The 24,660-nt window shown below is 50.6% G+C and overlaps 1 protein-coding gene across 2 annotated transcripts in view; it reads right to left on the bottom strand.

Annotated features, from left to right (window-relative positions):
- PPIL2 (peptidylprolyl isomerase like 2) overlaps window positions 1–24,660 on the bottom strand; it is a 26,587-nt gene extending 1,927 nt beyond the window's left edge. For both annotated transcript variants that reach the window (XM_081122457.1, XM_081122458.1), the window contains exons 1-20: window positions 24,523–24,660; window positions 20,154–20,203; window positions 17,197–17,242; window positions 15,629–15,691; window positions 14,149–14,200; window positions 13,165–13,216; window positions 10,976–11,067; window positions 10,071–10,160; window positions 9,576–9,651; window positions 8,666–8,823; window positions 7,467–7,542; window positions 6,803–6,909; window positions 6,305–6,394; window positions 5,965–5,998; window positions 5,226–5,343; window positions 1,630–1,686; window positions 900–972; window positions 740–802; window positions 505–644; window positions 185–310 (exon numbers count right to left, since the gene is read on the bottom strand). In XM_081122457.1, coding sequence (XP_080978583.1) covers window positions 214–310; window positions 505–644; window positions 740–802; window positions 900–972; window positions 1,630–1,686; window positions 5,226–5,343; window positions 5,965–5,998; window positions 6,305–6,394; window positions 6,803–6,909; window positions 7,467–7,542; window positions 8,666–8,823; window positions 9,576–9,651; window positions 10,071–10,160; window positions 10,976–11,067; window positions 13,165–13,216; window positions 14,149–14,200; window positions 15,629–15,691; window positions 17,197–17,242; window positions 20,154–20,203; window positions 24,523–24,554 — 1,566 coding nt within the window. In that variant the 5' untranslated portion in view covers window positions 24,555–24,660 and the 3' untranslated portion in view covers window positions 185–213. The remainder of the gene's footprint in view (window positions 1–184; window positions 311–504; window positions 645–739; window positions 803–899; window positions 973–1,629; window positions 1,687–5,225; window positions 5,344–5,964; window positions 5,999–6,304; window positions 6,395–6,802; window positions 6,910–7,466; window positions 7,543–8,665; window positions 8,824–9,575; window positions 9,652–10,070; window positions 10,161–10,975; window positions 11,068–13,164; window positions 13,217–14,148; window positions 14,201–15,628; window positions 15,692–17,196; window positions 17,243–20,153; window positions 20,204–24,522) is intronic.

Genomic DNA, 24,660 nt, shown 5'->3' with positions numbered 1-24,660 from the left:
ACTGGGAAACAGGGCCAGGATACTCTGCACTGGGTGACAGAAGAGGAGGCCCATGGGCTCCTGGGGCCAAGAAAGGGAACCCAAGCAATAGGCAAGGGCTTCATTGAGGTGCAGCCCAAAGGGCAGGTTTATGAGGGCAAAAACCTCAGGGGCGTGGACACAAGCCCCAGTATTGTGTCCCTACCTGGGTCCAGAGCAGCAGGCCTGCTGCTACTACCATGAGCTGAAGTCCCTGAAACCTCCACTGGGCTTTTTCTTGGCCACGGAGACAGCTGCACTGGTTGATGGTTCCTCATCTGCTACACGTTTCCTGGGAAGAGAGCACACCAGGCTCTAGCTGCTATGGGGGCCAGGCCCCAAGCTGGAAGCCATGTTCTCAACATCACCCCCACCCTGCAGAGGCTTCCCAGCACCCGCTCACTGCTCGATCCCCGTGCCTGCTATGAGATCAGTAAGCACATGGACTATACCATGGAAACGGACACCAGCTCCCACCCCACTCACGTGGCTGCTGGGTTGATGTACTTGCCCACCCCCTGGCGGTACGTGGGGGGGCCCTGGCTCCCTGGCTTGGGCTGGCTTTTCTTCACTGTGTTCTCTGGGGCTGCCTCCTCCAGCTGTGTCTTTTTCCGCTCCTCGGCAATCTGTGGTGGAGCAGGGACATGGCTAGTCCGGAGCCCCTCGGGCTGGAGAGGATTCCCCCAAGTCCCTCCCCATGTGGTGGCTGGACACTCCTCACCTGGACATCAGCCTCCTCATAGGGGTCCACAAACACCGTGGTGGATTCAATGCGAATCTCCTCCTATAGCAGGGGGAGGCCAGTGAGCAGGGCTGGCAGGACCCCACGCCTGCCTGGCAGAGCCTGGGGAGTGGCCCCTTTGTTCTCCCAGGGTACATACCTTAGGGCGGTCAGTTTTGGGGTCACTCTCCACATTCTCCATGGCTGTTAGTGTGTCAAAGCCCCCAACAACCCTGCAGGAGAGGGGGGATCTGAATATGAACCTGCTCAGGGCACCCCCAAAGGCCAAGTCCCCACAGCACGGCAGGAAGAGGGGCTGAGAATGGGCCCAGGCCGCAGGCCCACGAAGGCCTCACACAGGGTGAGGGGTGCAGACAGACTGGATTCAGAAAGACCCACAGGGCCAGCCCAGGACTGTGGGCCAGGAGAGGAGGGGTGTAAGAGGCAAGGCCAGCAGGTGGCCAGTAAAACTGTATTAGGACACAGCATCCACTGCTTCCACACTGACATAGCTGCTTTTGGGCTGCAACCACAAAGCAGAGGAGTGTGACAGAGATCATATGCCACAAAGCTGGAAATACCACCTGGGCCTTCACAGGGAAGGTCTGCTGGCCCTGGACAAGAAGCTGGAGAGAGGAGGTGACCCAGATGCGCGATTTGGGATCACCCAAAGAACCCAAGGGGCTGACTGGGCAGGACAGCCACCAGGCAGGGCTAGAGCTGGGCTCCTCTCCTTAGCCAAGGTCCCCTGCTCAAAATAGAAGCCCCAATTCCCTGTTTCTGCACGGCCATAGCCTCAGCGGGGACAGTCAAGAGGGCAACAGAGTACAGGGCCAGGCCTAGGGAAAAGGCAGCAAGACCCCAAACCTCATGCAGGAGCTTTCTCTTACCGCCCGAAGATGGTGTGCTTCTTGTCGAGGTAAGCGCAGGAGCGGAAGGTGATAAAGCTGGGGAGGACAGGAGGGTCAGGAAGAGTGTGAGAGCTTCCCCACTCCTACCTTGGTCCCCCAGTCCACTGGGCACAAATCAGCCCCCCCACACACACACCCTGCCCCAAGCCTGCTCTGGGAAGCTGCTCACTTGTGTACACGACCCCCATACCCTATCTGTCCAGGGCAGGCTATCAACCAAAGTGCCACCCTGGGGACTGGGGCCTCTGGCCCCCCCAGGAGAAATCCTAATGCACAGCCACCAGGAATGGTCAGGGGAGGCTCAGGCCCGGCCATTGCCAACCTACCATCAGGCAGACACTGTGCCCAGAGCCTGGAGGCAGAGGCTGCTCTGGAGATGGAGCAAGCAGACCAGAACCCATCCACTGAGACTAAAGCACCAAGGACTCTGAACCAGCAGGAAGGAGGCAATGAGCAGGACAGGAGTAAAGATTTACACAGAGACATGGGTGCACGTAGAGCAACACTGACCTAGAACATTTCCACTTCTGATTTGGCAAAAAAAAAAATGGAATTAGGTCTTGGCTGGGTACCTGGTTGGTTAGCGCATCATTCCGATGTGCGTTTGATCCCCGGTCAGTACATAACGAGAATCAACCAATGAATGCATAAATAAGTGGAACAACAATTTGATGTTTCTCTCTCTTCCCTTCCTCCCTCTCTCTAAAATCAACAAATGGATTAAAAAAATTGTCTTTAGTGGATGACATAATTCCCGACTACACTGATGTGGATGGTGGGGGTGATTGGAAGGGTCTTGTCTGGGAGGGAGGGAGGGGTATTAACTAGTAACTTCACAGTTTAAATAGATGTACTTGATTTAAGGCTAGAAGTAAAACATCCAATTTCCAAACCAGGAGAAAGAGAAAAGGAAGAAATAGAAATATTGAAAAAGGTTAATCAGAAAGCACAAGTTAAGATAATGGCAGTATACCAACTGGAAAGATAAGTACACACTTAAGATTCTCAGGTTGAATTAAACCAAAATCCGTGTGTGCGCCATTAAAAAGCCCTAAAACTCCAACAATCTGAAAGTAGAAGATGGAAGAAGGTATCAGACAAGACATGAGGGCAAAAAGCATTCCAAGGCAGGCTGTAGTGCACGAAGCCACTCCCCAGGAAGCGGTGCAGGCAGGGCAGCCCTGCTGTGACCATGACACACTGCCCTCATCCTGACACCCCACGGATACAGAAGGACAGAGGTTTCAACCCCCCAGCTTTATCAATATGCATCACCACATTCAACCAGGGACAGTTCTCCCGAGCCCCCAGGTCCGACCCAGCAAGGCCCGCAGACAGGTCACAGCTGTCAAAGCCTGTGGCTGTGCAGACCTGACTGGCCACCCAGCAGGTATCTCAGTAGCTCATTTCTAACACAGGGAAGCTTAAAAGACAATAAAATAGTCCTGAAGAAAATATAAAAATAATGAACGGGGAAAAATATAACAGTAAATAACATCTAAAATTAGTTCTTTGAACTAGAAAGAAACTGAAACTACCAGCAACTAACAAGCAGCGAGAGGGAAAGGCACGCACTGCATGTGTACAGACTTGACTGTCCTTAGTGGCAGAGAGTAAGACGTGAAAGAAGAGATAACAAACGAAGTTAAAGGTGGAAACTGAAAACAGTTACACAAAGTAAAAACAGACAAGCCCTTCACAAACCATTCAGGAAAAAGGAACACAGATGTGATCAGGACTGAGAGAGGAGACGTGAGCACTGAGACACCAGGAAAACCATCTTGGAAATCTAGAGCTGGACGAGTTAATTTCTGGCAAAACAGAAACACTCCAGCTGGCCCATGACCTGGAGCCCAACTAAGGAATTAGCATGAATGATCTGCAAGCTGTCTTTGCCCAGCTAACTTCACAAGCAGCTGACTCGAGCGTAAGTTAAACTACCCTGGGCCATAAAGTCATAGCAGGCTCACTGTATTCAGCTGCACCCCACATCCAGACCCAAGCTGACCAGGTGAGACTGGGAGCCCGTACAAAGACAGGCACTCAAGTGAAACTAGTAGCCAGTGGAACACAGTGCAGCAAGAACCAGCCAGATTTACTCCAGGACAAAACAGTCACAGAAAGGCTGCTCAACCTAGTGGTCACATCCACAGACTTCAGGAGAAAAATCCTATCACAATAACAGATGCTAAGAGAAAAGCATCTGGAAATTCCACCACCTCTCCTAAAAAAGCAGGTCTCACAACAAATTTAAGCAGATGGCAAAACAGCACGTCGTGTAGCGGATGCCACGTCCTCTCCCTCTCAGGCCTCACAGGGAGGTGACTGGTGTTCGCACCAGAAAAGCAGAGAGGACACCACCTTGTGCTGATAAATGTATCTGGAAATTCCAAAGACACTCTTAACAAAAAAACTATTTCAATTATAGAAGAATTTGATAAAGTGGCTGGATATAAAATAAATAGGTTTTCTCTACATAAGCAATAGAACTAGGGAAAAAATTCCACTTAAAACTCCACTTATAATTTGTGGTAATAAATTATAAAATCCCTGTAGAGTAGATTTATATAGAAAGGCAAGGGACCCATGTGAAGAAAACTATAAAATCACATTAGACAATATAAAACATATCCACAGGGAAAGCCAAGTCAAATTCTCAGATGGAAGATGTCACATCTTTTCTTCCAAAATACAGACGTCACGTCATTCCAACTAGACTCCCAACAGAGCTCTAGATAAAAGGATCTTAAAGTTCCTATCAGAGAGTAAAGCCAGAAACTAATGTGAGAGCAGAGTGGAACTGCCTGCATAGCTTCCTACAGAGCCAATGTATTAGTAAGTGTAACGCTGGTGCAGGAATGACAGGCAATGAACGGACAGAAGTCCCGATTTACACAAATGCAGTATGCGGCTCTGGAGTGAGAGGAAAGGGGCCAGAAGCCTATCGGGGAACACCCGCCCCCTGCGCCAGGTTGGGTCCAGCCGCTCCTCTCCCCACACTTGCTCCTGGTGGGCCCCTCACCCCCACCCCACCCCACCCTTTACATCTGGACATGCGGACACCCAGGCCTGTCCCTCTAGCCCATCCGCATCCTCTCAGCACCAAAACTTAGGCCCACTAGGAACAAGGTGGTGTCCCAGGCATCTGACACACAAATGTTCAGAGCAGAATTCCTGTCCCCTCACCAAGTACCCCCATTGTTATAAATGCACCACAACCAACGGCTGCTCAAGCCAGACCTCGATTCTGGCCCCTCCTGCACCACTACCCCTCCCTGCCATTCCTTTGCCTGGGCACCTGTGCCCACACCCACATCTGCTTCCTGTGGCGCCTTCTCCAGGCCTTTCCGGATCTCCTGGGAACTTGTATCTATTTCTTCACAGGTGCATGCCCCAGACAACAGTGCTGCCTGCTGACTTGTTCTGCACGTAGGTACACACGCCTGTACTTGGGCAGATCTGGTCTGAGCTGTGTCACGTGTGATGCTACCACCTCCCCAGGGTGCTGCTGCACACCTTGCTTGGAGCCCCTGGCCGCCTCCCCAGGCCCATCCCAAAGTCACCCAGCAACTCACAACTGAGACTTGTTGGTGTTGGGCCCCGAGTTGGCCATGCTGAGGATGCCCCGGCCCGTGTGCGAGAGGTTGGGCCGAAACTCATCTTTGAAGGGTTTTCCCCAGTACGACTCCCCACCTGGAAGAGAAAGCAGCACAGATGTCAGCAAGAACGACTGGTTGGTCCTAGCTGAGTGCAGCCAGCAGGATGCAGCCCTGCTCCAGAAATCTATGCTAAGTCTCAAGGGGCACCGGGCACTGCTGGGGCTGTGTCTGGGGCAGGGGCACCTTGGAGGGCAGCTCTGGCGCTCATGAGCCCCCCAACCCCTCGAAGCCCCTACGTGGGGTCTTGCCCCGAGAACAAAGTAAAAGGTGAAGCCACACATCGTTACTGCTTACCCACACAGGCAAGGGAATGGGCCTGGGCCCAAGCAGCTGACAAGCTGAGGGGGCCTCTGAGAGGCAGTAAGAGGGTAGCCAGACATCTGGTACAGGGGAACCACCTCCCTCTGCTGTGGGATCCCTGAAGCACCCCTTGGTCCACTGACAAAGGTGGGTGCCCTGGAGGCCTGTGGAGGAGGCAACATGCTCCCACTTCCATCCATCATTTAGGCCTATGACCGTCTCAAAATGAGAAAATAGGGATGTGCCCAAGGTCACCTAACCACATCTGGAAACTTAGCATGTCCCCACCTACCTACCCCCTCATGGCTGATGGAGCAGCCAAAGCTGCCCAGGGAGCCCCAGCACCAGTACCTACCTGTGCCTGTGCCAGTGGGGTCACCCCCCTGGATCTGCAAGAACAAAAACCAGTGAGCAAGCCATGCCTGTGACCCCATGGCCCTGCCGGCACTTCCACAGCCGCCCACAGCCCACTGCCCACAGGAGCAATTCCCCACCTACCAGATGGACTCAAAGGGGTCTGAACTCTTGTTGAGGACATAGGCCCTCCCTGGCCACGTATCTGCACAAGCCCAGTGTGGCCAGGCTGTATGCTGAAGGGGCAGGTGCCCTGCCCCTGAGAAGGGGCTCCCACATATGACAGAAGTCACCTCCAGGATTCACCTGCCCTGAGGCCATCGCTGACCCACATCACTCACCACAAAGTTCCTGATGGATCTGTGGAAGATGGTGCCATCATAATACTGCTTCTTGCAGAGCTTGATGAAGTTCTCACAGGTTTTTGGTGTCTGCAAAACAGCCCAGATACTTCTGTGAGGCATGAAGCAGCCAATAGAGGGTCATGAATGCCACCCAAGCCCTGATCGCACAGTGGAAGAGGCTCAGCTACCCAGCCCAAGCGATGGTAAGGACCCACGTTGCTAAACTACTAGACACTTGCAGCTGCCAAGTCCAAGAAAGGGAAACAGAGAGACGCCAACGGGGGGGGGGGCAGACGGGACGTGTTTGCCACCCAGACTGGGGCCGAGAAAATTGCAGCACATGGCTGACAGAGTCCAGAGTCCCTTCTGGGGAGGGACGTGGGGGCACCACACCTAGAGAACAGAGTTTTCTACTACAAGCACATCCTAGGTGCAGCTCCATGTTTAATACCTGGAAATGACCCTGGGCAGGGGAGGGACGGCTGCCACACCCACCATGTCGCAGTGCAGCTCCAGGTTGAGGTCGCCCCGGCTAGTGTGCAGCCGCACGTAGCCCTTTTTCTTCACAAACTGGTAGCGCAGCACGTCCTCGTCAATGGCGGCTGCAAGCAGAGGCCAAGTGCTGGGTCTCCCTCTACCCGAAGACACCACGCCCACACCGGGCACAGAGGCCTGGAATTCGGCCCCGGCCCTGGGGAAGCCCAGGGTCTGCCCCAGCTGAGCACAGGAGGGGAAGGACGGGCTCAGCAGTTGAGGCAGGGATGCTGGAAAAGCCTGGACCCAGGGTGGGAAGGAACTGAAGAGAGGGGAGTGGAGAGGGGAGGGCTGGGGACCTAACTGGCCGAAAACACAGGTGGAAGAGGGCTTGGGGACAATGACAACAGCAGACTTGGTGGAGGGCTAAGACACCCACGGGCAGCCTGGGAAGAGGCCAAGATGGAGGCGCCAGCAGGCAGGGCAGGGTACAACGCAGGGAGGGCTCCTGCCCCCGGCCTAGCCTTCCCCACCGCAGACGCAAACACACCTTCAAAAGGGCCTGTCCCCCCGACCACTTCTGAGCGGCCTAAGACCCCACAAAGCCCAGACATGAGGACAGGCAGGCAGGGCACCTGCCCCGGCCACTATGGAGCAGCACCACTGGTGGAGCAAAGGCAGCTACCTGCTTCATGTACGGTCTCCGGAACCATGGCGGTGGAGGTGAAGGAGGCGCTGACCTTCCCAGTGGAATAGTGGGCCTGCCAAGAAAACGGTGGAGGAATGTCAGCAGCGTCCTGGGAGGCTGGTGGGCTGGGGACATGGCAGCCAGCTGGCCCAGTGCTAAGGCCCCTGCTCAGCGCCTCTCCTCCAGGAAGGCGTCCCTGGCCATCACCCAAAGATACCACCAGAAACCTCCTGGAGGACAGGATGGCCCAGCCCGGACTGGCCTTTCCCTAAGGCCCCAAAGGATGAGGGACTCTAGAGTCCTTTTAAAAGTTTCCAATTTCTACAATAAACACATTATATTTTTAATCAGGAAAACATAAACCCCAATAAATATTTTTTTCATCCTAGGGAGAATGAAAAAATAAAAGGAGGGATTTCTCCCCCTCAGGAGGAAGTACACCAAAATGCTAACAGCCATTGTGTTAGTGGTGGAACCATGAACAACAAACTTTTTCTTTTACAAATTTTCCTGAATACTTCTTTAAGGAGGGAGCCGCAGAGCTCCACCTCCCCATCCCCACAGCCCCAGCTCGGGAAGCTGAAGAGAGGAAGGGGCAGCTTTAGGGCCTGGCAGACCAGAGCACAAATCCTGGTGCCATCACTGCCAACTGAGGGCCTCAGGGCCAACTACTGGGTATTGTAAAAAGTGAACCTGACTGCCCAGGAGGGCCCGGCATACAGCAGTCCCCAGCACCACTTGTTCCCTCCCCTCAGCACACAGCGCCCCTGAAAAAACCCCCCTCTCTCTCCCTGGGTTTGCTCTGGGCAACAAGTGACCAGCTCAGTATAGCACTGACTCCGTGCCCCACGGGACATCCCCTCCCACAGACCTGAATGCCTGAGGCTACTATATCATGTGGTACCACCAAAGCCACTGGGCATCATCCACCCAGCATGTCTGTTCCAGGCTCCCCAGCTTAGGCCAGAGCATGAAGCAGACCCTCCATGGCTGGAGGTCACCTTTCCTGCATGGACCCCAGTACACCCATCTGTCACCCCCAGCCTCTTCTGTGCAGCTGTCCTCTAGGCCGCCAGGAGCTCCTTGACTCTGGGGTCCCACCTGCTTCCCCTCCAAATGTATCCCAGGAGCCCTCCCAGGGGCCATGAGGGGCAGGTGGCTCAGGCGGGCAGCTGTGTGCCCCTCTACCTACTCACAGCATTCAGCTTGTCCACCTTCTTCTCGGGGGCCTTCATGGTGGCCGCCAGGACCTCATCCCCTTTGAATTCCTTGTAGAGCTCCTGCAGTGTCTCTCGGGTCTCAGCGTTAGTATTTTTCAAATAATAAGATGGGTCCTGTTTGGCCTTTTCTTCATCTGCAAAACAGCACGGTGGACCGGAGGAGCTGAGCCCCCAGGAATGTCCCCAGGTGTGCATGACGGGGACAAAAGGCCAGAGCTGGCTACACCAGCACAAGTCCCAGACCAGGACACAGGCCGAGCCTCCATCACAGTGACACCTTCATAGTTGCGGCAAACCCAGGGAGGCATGTGTAGGGAGACAGTGAGGAACAGCCCAGAGGGCAGCAGTCTGCGCACCAAGGCTTTGGTCTCTGTCCCTGGCCCAGCCTTGGCCCCAACAGTGTTCAAAAACAGCCCCGAACCACAGGACCCTGGTGGTGGTGACTCGCTAGCTGAGCAGTACCCACACTCACCACCCATCACGGGACCCACCTGCCTAACACCTGTCCCTGCAGTGAGAACAGAGACAATTTCTAAGGAGCAGAGACAGGGCACACCCAGGCACCTGAGGGCCTGGGCAAGGAAGGAGCCCAAGGGTCCTTGGAGCTGTCTTGAGTGGGAAGATCGGGTATACCAGCCTCTCCCGCATGAGGCTGTGGGCACTAAGGCGTAAGGCCTGACTGGCACCTACAACATCAGGCCCCCTGTGGGCAGATGTGGTCCTGCCAGTCTTAGCACAGGAGAAGGTGAACGTCAGCTCAGGAAATTCCAGACCTGCCTCTGCCTAATCGAGGCTCTGGTCCCAGGAAGGCAGGGGCTTTGGCCAGGGAGCACTGACCTACTTTGCCGCAACCCCTGGCACTCAGACCACCCCTGGCTGTTCATACCTGGGTCTGTTATTTTCATGTTATTCTTAACATGAAAGAAGTTGGAGACGTTGAATTTGTCCAAATTAGTAGGGTCCTGTGGCAAAAAGAACACACATAGCGGAGTGAGCCCAGCCAGGTCCCAGGCTGTGGCCATGCAGCTGCCCCAGGCAGCAAAGGATAGGTGGGTGGCATGAGGGTCCTGGAGCCAGGAGGGGAGAAGCCTGTCACTGCAAGGAGACCTGGGGGTTGAGCAGGGAACAGGGGTGCCAGGGAGAGGGCTCTGCCCCGTGCAGGGCCACAAGCAGAGGTGGGGGGCAGACTGGCACAAATGGCTAGCTGCTCCCCAAAGGAGAGCTGGAAATGGGGGCCCTGCCAGGAGCAGCTGGGGAACCGCAACCAGACAGGTGGTGAGGAAGCCACTGAACCTGGGTGGAGAGATGGGGCTGGTAGAGGGCAGCCGTGCCAAGGTTCTTGGATGACCCCTCCTGAGAACACAGGGGAAGGGACACTCACCTGGAGGGTGATGATGTCCTGCCGGGAGAAGGGCTCATCGGTCAGCAGGTCTCGGAAGTTCTTGGCCTTGATATTTAGCTGCTCCACTGCCTGAAGCCAGGAAGAAGCCAGTGGTCACGGTGCCTGTCCCTAACCTGGCATTGGGAGCCTACAGCCCGCCCAAATAGCTGGCACTATTCCAGCATGAGGAAAGACAGACTACTCTGCACCCCCCACGGGTGCAGGCCCTGCCACTGAGGAGGAAGCTTGTAGAGCCCCAGAAACTCAAACTCAGCCCTTTGAGCAAGGTTCCTCACAGGACACTCTCATGACAGGTGTTACACATCCGCAAACAGGTTCAACGAGTCCGCCCATCTGTACCAAGCCCCCCAAATCTATGCACACTCGGGTGTCACCTCCAGAGCCGCTAGGGCAGCACTGGCCACCTGGACCCTACCAATGGCCAGGGACAAGCATAAAACAGCTCAGAGAGGGCTTCCTGCTACGTGGGGCCCATGCCCCTGCAGTCTGTACCCTCTGCTGGCACACCTGGAGGAGGACTGGTGTGGAAACCAGAGCTTCCTCTCCCCCACACCTGCCCACCAGCCCACGTCCACTCCTCTTGGGAACTACCAGGAACTGGGGGGCTTAAGACTCCCCTCGAAGCCCCAGAGCCTGCCCTCAGAGCACAGGTTCCCTCCCAGGGCCTGGCTAGTAAAAGTCTTCCCTGAAGATGACTGTGGGGAAGACACCTGGATAGAAAAAAACTATGCAGGTTTTAGGTCAGAGGTCACAGGAAGGCCCTTTCTAGACTGTGCCGATGGCTCTCAGAATGTCGGCTCCACAGGGACAGGCTGTGCAATCCCAGAGCGCCCAGGAGCACACACTTAAAGAGCCTATATGTGACACAGTCACAGAGAACCTACCTCATAGGCATAGACGTTGCCAGTGGTCCTGATGGCTACGATGTGGGTGTTGTTGGTGAACACGGTGTACAGCACTGGGCAGTGGTACTTCTCTAGGGAGAAGGCATGCACAGCGAGACCCGTCAGAGAAAGGGAGAAGGCAGAACCCTGCTTCAGCATGGCCAGAGCAGGGCTCAGAGGGACAGCTGCTTAAGCCCCCTCCTCCCTCACATGGCCTTCCTCAGAGGCTTCTGCTCCACCAGGCCCCAGCCCGCCACTGACAACATTGCCTTGGCCGCCGCCTCTACTTCAGACTCTGCCACGTCCCTCACTCTGTCGCCTGGGATTTTGCAACAAACTCCTGCTGCTCCCCTGCTCCACCAACTGCCTGCAGGTAGCTGGGAGCCTGTTCAAATAAGTCCCAACAAATAAACTGCAAAAACGGGGGGTGGGAGAGACACATAGATTACGAGACTTAGAGGTATCAACCACATGTACTTGTGTGGACTTCTAAAAAATCTTGACTTGAAAACTATATAAAAATAATTACGAGAGCATTCTGGAAATTTGACTACTGGCTGGACAGTCAATGATATTAAGGAATTCCTGTTAATTTTTTAGGTGTGTATGTACTGAAGTATTTAAGCATGAAATGACACAATGTTTGCAATTTGCTTTAAAATCACCTAAGCAGGTGCAGGTAAAATTAGACCAGCTGTGAGTGGCTGGAAACTGAAGCTGGGTGATGGATACTGCCCAGAGGGTCATTATATTAATTTTCTCTACTCTCATGTGTCTGAGATTTTCAATTAAAAACAGAACAAAACAAAACAAAACAAACAAAACAAAACAAAACAAGGTGACTGCTAGGTCAAAGTTGTTAATAGGCAAAAATTAGGACAGATATCATTTCTCCTTTCTGGCTCCCGTCTGAGTCCTCCTGTGGCCACTCAAGAGCCACAGGACTGCTCTGCACCCTGTGCTCCATCCCACCCCAATCCCTCTGACTATGCCTCTGCTTTCCGCCTCTCATTCACACTGTTCCAGCAACACTGAACTCCTCGTTATTCCCAGACTAGCCTCAGGGACTTTGCACTGGCTGTGCCCTCTGCCTAGAATGTTCTCTCCCCACACAGCTCCCTCCCTCCTTCCCATCAGATTTCCACTCAAACCCTGTCCATGAGTCTTCCTATGACCACCCCTCTCCCTACCCTGCTTTACTTTTGTCCCTGGTAGAAGCAGCAGCACCTGACACACTATGGTGATCTGTTTCCAGTTTCCTCCCTTCCCACTATGTAAGTTCCAATCATTCCAGAGAGATCTGGCCTGCTCTGCTCTCTGCACATGGCAGGCACTCCCTAAAGATTTGCTGAATGAGACATACTGTGGGCCTCCCCAAATCAGCTGATCTCCAAGCAGGGAAGCCCACAGCACTTGGCCACCAGGGCGGAGCTCCCTGACACCCAGGGACTGTCTCTGAAGTGCTGTGCTTCTGTTTCCCTGAGACCCATTAACTCATCACTATGAATCAGCACCTACTATGGGCCAGGATCAGGGGTCAAAGATGAGTGTTAGACAGGCCCCAGCCTCAGGTGCTTCAGCATCTCACTGAAATGCACACACCCAGTGAGCATGGACACCAGCCTTGACCATGTTATCTGCATGGGCCAAGAGAACCACGTCAGGCCCAGCAAGAACAGAAAGCAACGCCAGTGCCCTTGGGGGTTGCCTCATCTGACCAATGACAGGGTGTGTGCAGATATAAAGCAGGAGGACCCCCGATGGACTAGGGCTTTACGACCAGTGGCAAGAAGACCAGTCCAAGAACCACCCAACAAATCCATCAGACCCCCACAGCCACTGCCCAGTCACTTGCCCTGGGCCTCTCAGCCTGTGCAGCTTCTGCCTCCAGCTATGAGCAAACCAGACACAGGGCCCACCTGTGCCCACAAAGGCCACCAGAGGCCCACATGGCCCAATTGCCTTTGTGGGAAGAAATACCCAAAACCCAAGGTTTCACCCCTCCACCCTCAGCTTTAAAAACTATTTGGACCTTTAAGAAAAAATGTTGTTATATCTTTAAGAAATTAAAAGCAAGCGTCCAGCCTGATCAGAAAGGAAGTTCTCTGGTTGTACAGAGAACTTGGCAAGAGGCAGAGGCTGGGTTCTGACGGCCAGTCCTTGAGTTGGCTGTAAAAGAGACCCCTTACCTTCGCTGTTCTTTGCAAAGTTCAACTTGATCAGGGACCGCCCATCCAATTTCTGGAAGTAGAATTCATAATTAATAATAATGAATAAGTGGCTGATATGAAGAACTGCTGAGGCTGGGTGACACAGACAGACTGGAAAAGTCTGACCACTCAAGCCTTCACCAGAGGAGGCAGGGGTGCTGACCTGGGGGCCCCAGGACACAGTGATTAACCTAGGTAAGGGGGCTGTACAACAAAAGCCCAGCCTCTGAGCCAGCAAACTGGCCCCAAGCACAGGGGTTGACATCCAGGCTGGAGGTCAAGGCCGAGGCCCAGGTTTGTTTATACTCTATGATGTTCAGACAGTTTCATGGCAATCACTGATTATTTCTGAAACTGAAAAACAAATGTATGCCCTGGCCGGTTTTTCCCAGTGGTTAGAGCGTCAGTCCGCAGACTGAAGGGTCCGGGGTTCAATTCCGGCCAAGGGCACATAGTTCAGTTGCCAGCTCAATCCCCAGCCTGGTCAGGGCAAGTGCAGGGGGCGACCAATCAATGTGTCTCTCTCACACTCTAAAAAAAAAACAACGAATTATTTCTTCGGCTCGGTAGTGGTCGCCTTATTCCGTGTGTAACTATTTAAGAAAGACAAAACACTAAAAAGTAGGGGAAAAGGAATAAACATACCTAAATGCTAAGAGCAGTTGTGATGGGATCCTCTGTTTTGTTTTTAATCCTCACTCGAGGATATGTTTATTGATTTTAGAGAGAGGGGAGGGGGGAGAGAGAGAAACATCAATAGGTTGCCTCCCATACACTCCCTGACTGGGGATCGAACCCGCAACCTAGGTATGTGCCCTGACCAGGAATTGAACCCACAACCTTCTTGGTGTACAGGATGACTCTCCAACTGAGCCACCCAGCTGGGGAGGGATCCTCAGAACCAAAGGGCAGGCGATAGAACAGTGTTCACTAGCATCACTTAACCTCCTGCACAACCCTTACCTCGCCATTGCTGGGGTTGGTCCCATACTTCTTAAGCCAAGGAAGAATGTTCCTGAAGGGAAGAGAACAGAGAGCATCAGCGTGATGGGCAGGTACGGCACAGTCCAGGTGGCTGCTTCCGGGGACAGCTGTGAAGGGGCTTTGCTCCGCTTCACTTCTGCTAGCAGAAGCCAAGGAGAGGAGCACCTTGCCTCATCAAAGGAAGCGGGGGAGCCTGGCCAGCTGTGGCTCAGCGGTTGGGCATCGACCTAGGATCCAGATCGTGGTTCAATTCCTGGTCAGGGCACATGCCTGGGTTGTGGGCTTGATCCCCAGCAGAGGGCGAGCAGGAGGCAGCCGATCAATGACCCTCTCATCATTTGATGTTTCTCTCTCTCCTCCCTCTCCCTTCCTCTCTCTGAAATCAATAAAGATATATTTTTAAAAAAGGAAGCAGGGGATATTTCTGGAAACATGGTTTCAAAGTATATTCAGGGTTTTTATTGAGGTTATGTATAAACAAGACAAACTAGCAAAAAAAAAAAGATGTACATAAACGGTGATACATCTATAAAATGAGATACTGGACCACCATCAAAATTATAACTTCCAGAGAATTCTTTTTTTAAAAAAATATATCTTTACTGATTTCAGAGAGAGGAAGGGAGAGGGAGAGAGATAGAAACCCCAATGAGAGTCATTGATCGGCTGCCTCCTGCACGCCCCCTACTGGGGATCGAGCCCGCAACCCGGGCATGTGCCCTGACCAGGAACTGAACCACGATCTCCTGGATCCTAGGCTGATGCTCAACCGCTGAGCCACGCCAGCCGGGCCAGAGAATTCTTAATGACATGGGAAAAGCTCTCTTCATGACTGAGTAAGGAATGGCTCCAGAACTCTCCATGCTATTATCTCAACCATGTTACCACAAATAAACTCAGAAAAAGAGGAGGAAAAATGGTTATTCCCAAACAGTGTGACCACGGTACATTTTTCTTTTGAAATTTCTTACAATTTTTCTAAAATAAGTCTGAAACGTGAGAAAAGTATATAAGCTGGCTTATGTTGGAACATAAAACTGAACATAATGCTTCAAAATACAGCACTGGAAAAATATGCACCCTGATTATGACTCTTTCAAAAAGTGAAAAATATTTAGTTCATTAACATTCCAAAACAAGTACGAGCGGCAATTAGAACACGCGGAACCCACGTGGGGGGAGGTCAATGCCACTCCAGGAAGAGGCAGTAGCACCTGCCAGCAAAGCCGCCTGCCAGGGGTCACAGCAGCATTGCTGCTTCATCTCTGAGGCCCTGGCTGTCCCTCCTGTGTCCCCAAAAGACCTACCCAGGGCTCCCGAGGCTTCCAGGGACCCCAGCATGGCCTGGCTTGGCACTGCTTAGAACCACAAACCCTCCAGCTGGCCCCACATCCCCTTCCCGAGTGGGTATCAACAATCTCACCCCATTTGTTAGCTCAAAAGTCAAGGGAGAACTCACAGCAAATCAAAGACGACACCTTCAGGGGTGCAGACTGGATAGTTGAAGGGCTGCAGAGAGAGGCTGAGAAAGAACATGGTCACTGCTGGTCATGCAATGGACTAGCCAGGCCACTCCCACATGGCTATGACCTCCCTTTGCTCCTCCCTCTTTCGGTCATTCCTCCAACAATTCTGGTGCTCCTCTGCACAGCATGGGTTAGATGCCAGCACAGAGGCACCCTCACATCCCTGCCTCTCAGAAGCTCCCAGCACAAACCAGTAAGTACAAAGCAAGGGTTCCAGGAGGTGGTAAGAGGGGCTTAGGGACAACTGCAGCCTGGTCCTCTCCATACTCTGTGCTGTGATATGTAATACACATGGGATCATGTTCAAGCCCAAAAGAGGTCCCTGGAGGTGGCCTGGGAAAGGCAGGACTAGAATTCGCTCACTCTCCAAAACCTCACATAGCAGGCATAGGTAGGCCATACTTTTCTACTGAGAAATGCCCTCTCCCATCTGAAGAGACTCTGATGGGGTCTCATAACCGGGGGTGCCCTGCCTGCTCCTAACCACAGACTGTACACACAGTTCTCCCCACATTTCCTAGGGGCAGACACGTGACTCAGTTCTCATATTTGGATGGGGGGTAGAAGGGCCTGCAGAGGCGCAGGCTACCACAGGCCATTTGCCACCTCAGGAACGGTCTCCTTAAGAAAAAGTGCCCACAGATGAAGGGAGACCATACCTGGTGGACTTCCTTCAGCCAATACCCTTTTCCTTGCATGGGATTTCTGTCACTAGCCATCAAGAGCCCTGGCTGACGTGGCTTATTTATGTATCGGTCACCTACAAGTTTGGTCAGCACAGATCAGTCCCCAGGACCTAGACAGCCTGGCAGCATGGGGGAGTACCTACCTGGACGCTGCCCCAGGAAGCCCTCATGGGGCAACCTCACCCCTTTCTATCTGGCCCAAAAGTCTACTCTAACCTAGTAGCGCTGCTAGAGCAGGACCTGGCACCAAATCAAGCTCCAAGCAGCAAGAAATGTACATATATCCTCTACCAAATGCAACCTAAAGGGCACATTCTCAAAGCACATTTTTACCCAGAACCCAGTGTAGTTAAAAAATAGGAGAGACACAGATCAGAGACCTCTTGCAGGAACTGGGAACCAAGGATGAAAGTATTTTCATAAAACCAATTCATACCCAATCTGAATAAGACATTCTCATGGGGCTGATGACAAAACCTGGTGGGGGTGGGAGAGAAATCCAGCCAAAGACTTACGGGCCTCATTCTGAGCACTGATTCTCTCAACAGTCAAACAGGCTTAACAACTCTACCCACCTTGGACGGTACAAATGAGGGTAAAAAAACAAAGCACTTGTAAACACAGGCACAGAACAAGCAGAAAAGAGACATTAGCTCTCCTCATTGTTGAGTCACCTTCTCCCAGTTCAGAGAAGATCTGGGTGGGGGAACGAAGACGGAACCCACATCTGCACCTCCAAGGGTCACATTCACTGTCAAATAACTAAGTATCAGAGAATGATTAAAAGAGAAAAATTAAACTCTCAAAACTCTTACCTGCAGTGGTCAAAAGGTAAACGACGAAAATTTGATTGTGGGATGTCTGTTTAAAACAAAAATAAGAGACAGAATATTTATTCTGTAAAAAATTTCATGTATGCATCCCTACTAACAAATCAATTACATTTTTAAAAATATATCTTTATTGATTTCAAAGAGAGGAAGGGAGAGGGAGGGAGGGAGGGAGAGATAGAATCATCAATGATGAGTCATTGATCAGCTGCTTCCTGCACGCCCCCTACTGGAGATCGAGCCCAAAATCCAGGCATGTGCCCTGACCAGGAATTGAACTGCGATCTCCTGGATCATAGGTCGATACTCAACTGCTGAGCCATGCCAGCCAGGCCCAAATACATTTTACCTAGTGCAGCAATTGCTTTGGATCAAAAACTTTCAATAAATAAAACCAAAACACATGGGGTACATCAGGAAAGAATTTAAGAGGAAAAACAACATACGCCATACCTAGTAGATACTGGGGGTTTGATTCCAGACCACCACAATAAAGTGAATATTGTAATAAAGTGATTCCAACAGATTTCTTTGTTTCCCAGTGCTTATAAAAGTTATGTTTATACTATTCTATAGTCTATTAAGTGTGTACTAGCACTATGTCTAAAAAATGTACTGTACGTACCTTAATTAAAAAACACTTTAGTGCTAAAATTGCTAACCATCATGAGCCTTCGGTGAGTCATAATCTCTTACTTGGTGGAGGGTCTTGCCTTGATGCTGATGGCTGCTGACTGATCAGGGTGGTGGTAGCTGAAGGTTAGGTGGCGGAAATAATTTCTTAAAATAAAACAACAGTGAAGTGTGCCGCATCTATTGACTCTTCCTTTCACGAACAATTTCTCTGTAGCATGTAATGTTGTTTGATAGCATTTTCAGAACTCCTCTCAAAATTGGAGTCAATCCTCTCAAACCCTGCCACTGCTTCATCAACTAAATTTATGTAATATTCTAAATCCTTTGTTGTCATTTCAAAAACCACTTTCTTTGCTCATCCATAAAAAGCAACTCCTCATCCATAAAGTTTTATCATGAGATAGCAGCAATTCAGTCACATCTTCAGGATCTACTTCTAATTCTAGTTCTCTTGCTATTCCCACTACGTTTGTGGTTACTTCCTCCATTGAAGTCTTGAACCCCTCAAAGTCATCCATAAGGGTTGGAATCAACTTCTTCCAAACTCCTGTCATTGTTGATACGCTGACCTCATCCCACGAATCACGAATGTTCTTAATGGCATCTGGAATGATGAATCCTTTCCAAAAGGTTTTCAATTTACTTTGCCCAGGTCCATCAGAGGAATCACTATCTATTGTAGCTACAACCTTATGAAATGTATTTCTTAATAAGACTTGAAAGTGAAAATTACTCCCTTGATCAATCCATGGGCTGCAGAATGAATGCTCTATTAGCAGGCTTTAAAACAACATTAATTCCATTGTACATCTCCATCAGACCTCTTGGGTAATCAGGTATATTGTCAATGAGTAGGAATATTTTTTTTCGGAGCAGTAGATCTCAACAGTGGGCTTAAAATATTTAGTAAACCATGTTGTAAACAGATGTGCTGTCATCCAGGCTTTGTTGTTCCATTTACAGAGCACAGGCAGAGTAGATTTAGCATAATTCTTAAGGACCTTTGGACTTTTGGAATGGTAAATGAGCACTGGCTTCAACTTCAAGTCCCCAGCTGCATTAGCCCCTAACAAGAGTCAGCCTGTCCTTTGAAGCTTTGAAGCCAGGCATTGGCTTCTCCTCTCTGCCTAGGAAAGTCCTAGATGGCATTTTCCCCCAATATAAGGCTGTTCCATCTACATCAAAAATCTTTTGTTTCTTGTTGCCACCTTCGTCATCTTAGCTAGGTCTTCCAGATAACTTGCTGCAGCTTCTACATCAGCACCTGCTGCTTCACCCTGAACTTTTATGTTATGAACACAGCTTCTTCCCTTAAACCTCATGAACCAGCTTCTGCTACCTTCAAACTTTTCTTCTATGGCTTCTCACTTTTCTCAGTATTCACGGTACTGAATATAGAGTTGGGGACTTGCTCTGGATTAGGCTTTGGCCTAAGGGAATGTTATAACTGGATGCTCTTCCAACCAGACTACTGACACTTTCTCAAGGCTGTTTTGCTTTCATGTCATTTGTGTGTTCACTGGAGTAGCACTTTCAATTTCCTTCAAGAGCTTTATGTTGCATTCACAACTTGGATAACTGGTGCAAGAGCTCTACCTAGCGTTCGGCCTATCTCAGCTTTCCACATGCCTTTCTCACTTAATCATTTCTATCTTTTGACTTAAGGTGAGAGACAGGCAGCTCTTCCTTTCACTTAAACACTTATAGACCATTGTAGGGTTATTAATTGGCCTAATCTCAATACTGTTGTACCTCAGGAATGTGGAGGCCCAAGGAGAGGGAACGACCAATTGGTGAAGCAGTCAGAACACATGCATTTATTCATTGTGTTTGTTGTATTATATGGGCATGGTTCATGATGCCTCAAAACAATTACAATAGTGACATCACAAGATCAAAGATTACCACAACAAATATAATAATGAAAAAGTCTGAAATATTGTGAGAATTACCAAAATGTGACACAGAAACACAAAAGTGAACAAAGGCTGTTGAAAAACCATACCCAGACTTGCTCTAAACGCAATGTCTGCAAAGTGCAATAAAAGCAAGGTATGCCTGCCTGTATTAACCTGAGAAAAGAATGTTATTTTAACCTACATTAAAAAAAGCAAAAACACCAAGATTAAGTATTTTCTCATATTTTTGGTGTTCTTCCTCTTTTTTGAATTGTCTGCGTCCTCAGCGCATTTATCTACTATGTTTCCATGTTCTTGTTAATTGTTAATTTTTACAGGTTCATTGTATAGTGAAAACATCATTCCTTAATTACATACCAAGGGGAACAGAAGGATTTCATGCCTTACCTGGTTTCTTGCCACCATAGAAGTGAGTGTATTCAGCACAGGTAATGTACCTGAAGAACAGAGAGAGAATCTTACTTCCACCCCTTTGTGAAGAGGACAGTCTCTGGAAGTAATGAATAACTGAATCACTTCACTCATTCAGTAAATGCTTATTAAACACCTACTATGTAACAGGTACATAATGATAAACACAACAGACCTGGGGGTACAAAAACAACTAAGCAAATTCTACCAGTACTGCTTTGCTCTCAAGAAAATGAACTGAATATAACAGAAGGCTTGATGGTGAGAAGGAGCTAGCTATGTGAAGATCTGGGGGAAGAGCTTTCCAGGCAGAAGGACCAAACAGGCATATCACATATAAAAGCCAGGAAGCAGGAAAAGCTCTTGTGTTCCCAAAAAAGGGTGAAGTCACTGACAAACTATGCGTGGGGGACTGTGGCAGCAGACAAAGGACACAGATGGTGGTTATATCATGAGGGGTCCTGCAGGCCATGCGAGGACTCTGGATTTGCTATAAGCGGGATGGAAAGCTGTTGGAGGGTTTGGAGCAGAGTTCTGACATGATCTAATGTAGCCCTTAAAGCATCACTCTGTTTGCTCCGTGTAGAGGGACAAGCAAGAGAGGCAGCAGAAATCTAATCAGGAGATGGATTTTATCGGAGAAGCAAGATGGCGGTGTAGGTAACAGTTGCACTCGCCGCCTCCTGCAACCACATCAAAGTTACAACTAAAATACAGAACCACCGTCACTCAGAGCCTCCTGAAATCTGGCTGAACAGAAACCCCACAACCAGGGACCTGAAGAAGCACCAAGACCGGTAGGAGGGGCAGAGATGCAGACGGATAGGGGCTGAATCCCGGAGACGCAGCCGGCGGCCCACACCCAGTGCCGCGCTTTAAACCCGGGAGGGAATCTCGGGGTGGAGGTTTCCCGGAGGAGAGAGGGGTTCCAGCCCCACATCAAGCCCCCAGCCCAGGGCTCCAGGGCCAGGAAGAGACTTCCTCACACCTTCGGGCTGTGAAACCAGCAGGGACTGTCGCTGAGGGTCGCGGAGGCTGCAGGAGCCCCAGGCAGCTCCTCTTAAAAGGCCCGCGCATGGACTCACTCAGACGCCCTCCCTCTGAGCCCAGTGCCGCCGGGCAGCAGCCAGAAAGGACCTGGGACAATGGGGAGGAACTAACCTGCCTGAAATCGGGGGGAGAGCTGGAGGGGCAGTTTTCTCCCAGGCAGAAGAGCTGACAGAGGCCACTGCTCCTTTGTCGAGTTGTCCCCGCACAGAGCAGGCAGGCAGGCGCCATATTTGAATCGCCAGCACCTGAGACTCACACCTTTGGCCCCGCCCCTCCCCACCTGCAGCTCATCCAGGCCATTTCCAGTGGCTTTTCTACACAAGTGGTCTCTCAAGCCTCATGCTTAGGACTTTCCTAAAATCTCTCAAACAAGCAGCAGCTGGCCTCAGCATGCCCCATACATCTTGATAAGTGGCCCCAGGCCTGGCACTAGCGGCAGCTGCATTGGTTCATAGCTTGGCCTCTCCTGGGCTCCTCCAAGCCCAGCACAAGTAGCAGTCAACTACGGTTTGCTGTGTGTAGCTCATGCTGGCGGCCCTGGGCAAGGCGCTGGCAGAGGCTGACTTTACACCTCCCAGGAGACCCCAGAGACAGTGCACCTGGTGGTCAGACTCCACCACGCTGGATTACAACCCTACCACACCCACAACTGACACACTGAAGGGGGGCACTTGGTGAACATCAAAGCCCCACTAAAGTAAATCCTGCTCCATAGGGGTGTCCCCAGCACAGCAGCTATTTGGCTGTATTGCAGCTGGTCCTCATAGCCGATTGGCCAGAGGGTTAATTCCTCCCAGTGATGCCAACAGCAACCAAGGCTCAACTACAACAGGACAGTGCACACCGCCCACACAGGGGAGCACCTAGAAGGCCAGCTCAGGTGACGGGAGGCTGAGCCACTGGACCCACAGGACACCTACTACACAAAGCCACTCTACAAATTCCAGGAGACACAGCAGCTCTACCTAATACATAGAAACAAACACCTGGAAGCAGCCAAAATGTGGAGGCAAAGAAACATGTCACAAAGGAAAGAACAGAAGAAATCTCTAGAAGAGGAACTAAATGAAATAGATCCAAGCAAGCTAACAGATTCAGAGTTCAGAATTTTGTTTATAAGGATGTTTAAGCTGACTATTAGGGAAATAACTGAGAAAATCGATAACATAATAAAGGACCAATTTGAAATGAAGGCTACAGAAACTGAAATGAAGAATAATTTACAGAGAATCAAGAGCAGAGTAGGGGACGCTAAGATTCAAATCAGCAATTTGGAACATGAGGAAACAAAAAACACCCAACCAGAAGAGCAAAAAGAAAAAAGAATCCAGAAATATGAAAATAGTTTAAGGAGCCTCTGGGACAACTTCAAGAGGCCCAACATTCATATTATTGGGGTGACAGAAGGGGAAGAAAGAGACCAAGGAATTGAAAACCTATTTGAAAAAATAATTACAGAAAACTTCCCCTACCTGGGGAAAGAAATAGACTTACAAGTCCAGGAAGCACAGAGGGTCCCAAACAAGAGGAACCCAAAGAGGCCCACAGCAAGACACATCATAATTAAAATTCCAAAGGTTAAAGACAAAGAGAGAATCTTAAAAGCAGCAAGAGAAAAGCAATTAGTTACCTATAAGGGAGCACCCATACGACTGTCAGCTGATTTCTCAACAGAAACCTTGCAGGCCAGAAGGGAGTGACAAGAAATATTCAAAGTGATGAAAAACATGGAACTACAACCAAGATAACTCTACCCAGCAAAGATACCATTTAGAACTGAAGGTCAGATAAAGAGCTTCACAGATAAGAAAAAGCTAAAGGAGTTCATCACCATCAGACCAGCAGTACAGGAAAAGTTGAAGGGTCTTCTTTAAGAAGAAGCTAATGAACAAAAGAATCTGACAAACTAAATAGATCCAGAGACATTGACACATGCAACAGACAGTCATATCTCAGAGGAAAGATGGAAGGGGGGTGGAGGGTGGGAAGAGATAAACCAAAGAAGTTATATGCATATATGCATAACCCATAGACACAGTCAATAACAGGGTGAAGTCCTGGGAAGGGGGTGGAAGCAAAGTGGAGGGGGTCAATTTGGGGGGGGGGGAATGAGACACCTGTAATACTCTCAACAGTAAAGATAAAATAAAAAAAATAAAACAAAACTGCTCTCTTGATGAGGCTAAACCTTTAAAAAAAGGAAAGAAATCTAATCAGGAGATGACTGCAAAGGTCCAAGGAGTTGACATAAACTCCGCCTATGTGGGGATTGGTGGGCAAGAAAGTGGTCAGTTCCTGGAAGAGCCAGCAGGACTTACTGATGGACTAGAGGAAAATAATTGCTGAGGGAAAGAGGCACCAAGGCTAACTCCCAGACTTCTAACCTGAGCAAACTGAGATAGGGAAAATGGGGAAGGGGCAGGCTCAGGAACTGAAAAACAAGGGTTGTGTTTGGGGCATATTAAATTTGAGATGTGTACTGGACCTCCAAGTGGAGATGTCGAGTAAGCAGCTGACTATTGCAAGACTAGACAGATCACCCACTGGGAGATGGGAAGGAGGATCCCAAAGAAGGGCTTCAGAAGGAGAGAAGTGGTCAATTGTATCGTATGCTGTTGAGGAGCCCAACAAAATGAGGACTGCGAATTGACCACTAGATTTAGCAAAATTGACCACTAGATTTAGCAAAATGGAAGTTACTGGGATCCTTACAAGAGTAGTGCTGGAAACACTAAAGTCTGACTGAAGTAGTTTCAAGAGAGCAGAAAACAGCAAGTACACACAGCTCTTTCACGTAAGAAACACGGTGGCAGCTGGAGGGAAATATGAGTAAGGTTGGTTTGTTTTAAACTGGAAGATTCTGTACATGTGTGTAAGCTGATGGGCGTGAACCAGCACACTGGGAGGGACAGGAGGCTAATTCAGGAGCAGAGCTCGTGAGTGGAGAGGGGGGCGGTCCAGGGCAAAAGCGAAGTCGAGGGGGCTGTGTCCGAGTAGCGCCGAGGCGGCGGGAAGGCCGCGCCCAGGTGAGGACACCTAAGGTCTATTAGAGGAGACGCCTCCAAAGCCGGGATCCCGGGAGATCTCCGCGGCTCGGGGGGAATTACCCCTCTGGGGAGGAGGCGGAAGCTTCGGGAGGAGGCAGAAGCTTCGGATGGAAGCGACACCTGGGAGGGGCTCTGGGGACCAACTCCGAAAGAGGGAAGGGGGGCACCGCAGAATGCGGAACAGGCGGGGACTGAGGCAGGGCAGGACTCAGGCAGAGCCAGGAGCGCCTGGGTAGGGCTCAACTTACATCTTGTCCTTCTGGTGTTGTCGCTTCCCCATGGCGGCAGCGGCGGCGGCGGCAGGACCAGCGAGCGTGGAAAATGGTCAACAATCCTGTCCACGGCGTCTTGACCGAGCTCCTCTAAGTACTTCCGGGTCCCGCCCC

The sequence above is a fragment of the Miniopterus schreibersii genome, assembly GCF_964146895.1.
Source record: "Miniopterus schreibersii genome assembly, chromosome: 20".
Classification (NCBI taxonomy): domain Eukaryota; kingdom Metazoa; phylum Chordata; class Mammalia; order Chiroptera; family Miniopteridae; genus Miniopterus; species Miniopterus schreibersii.
The sequence above is the reverse complement of the archived record's forward strand: the minus strand, read 5'-3'. Positions and strand labels throughout refer to the sequence as shown.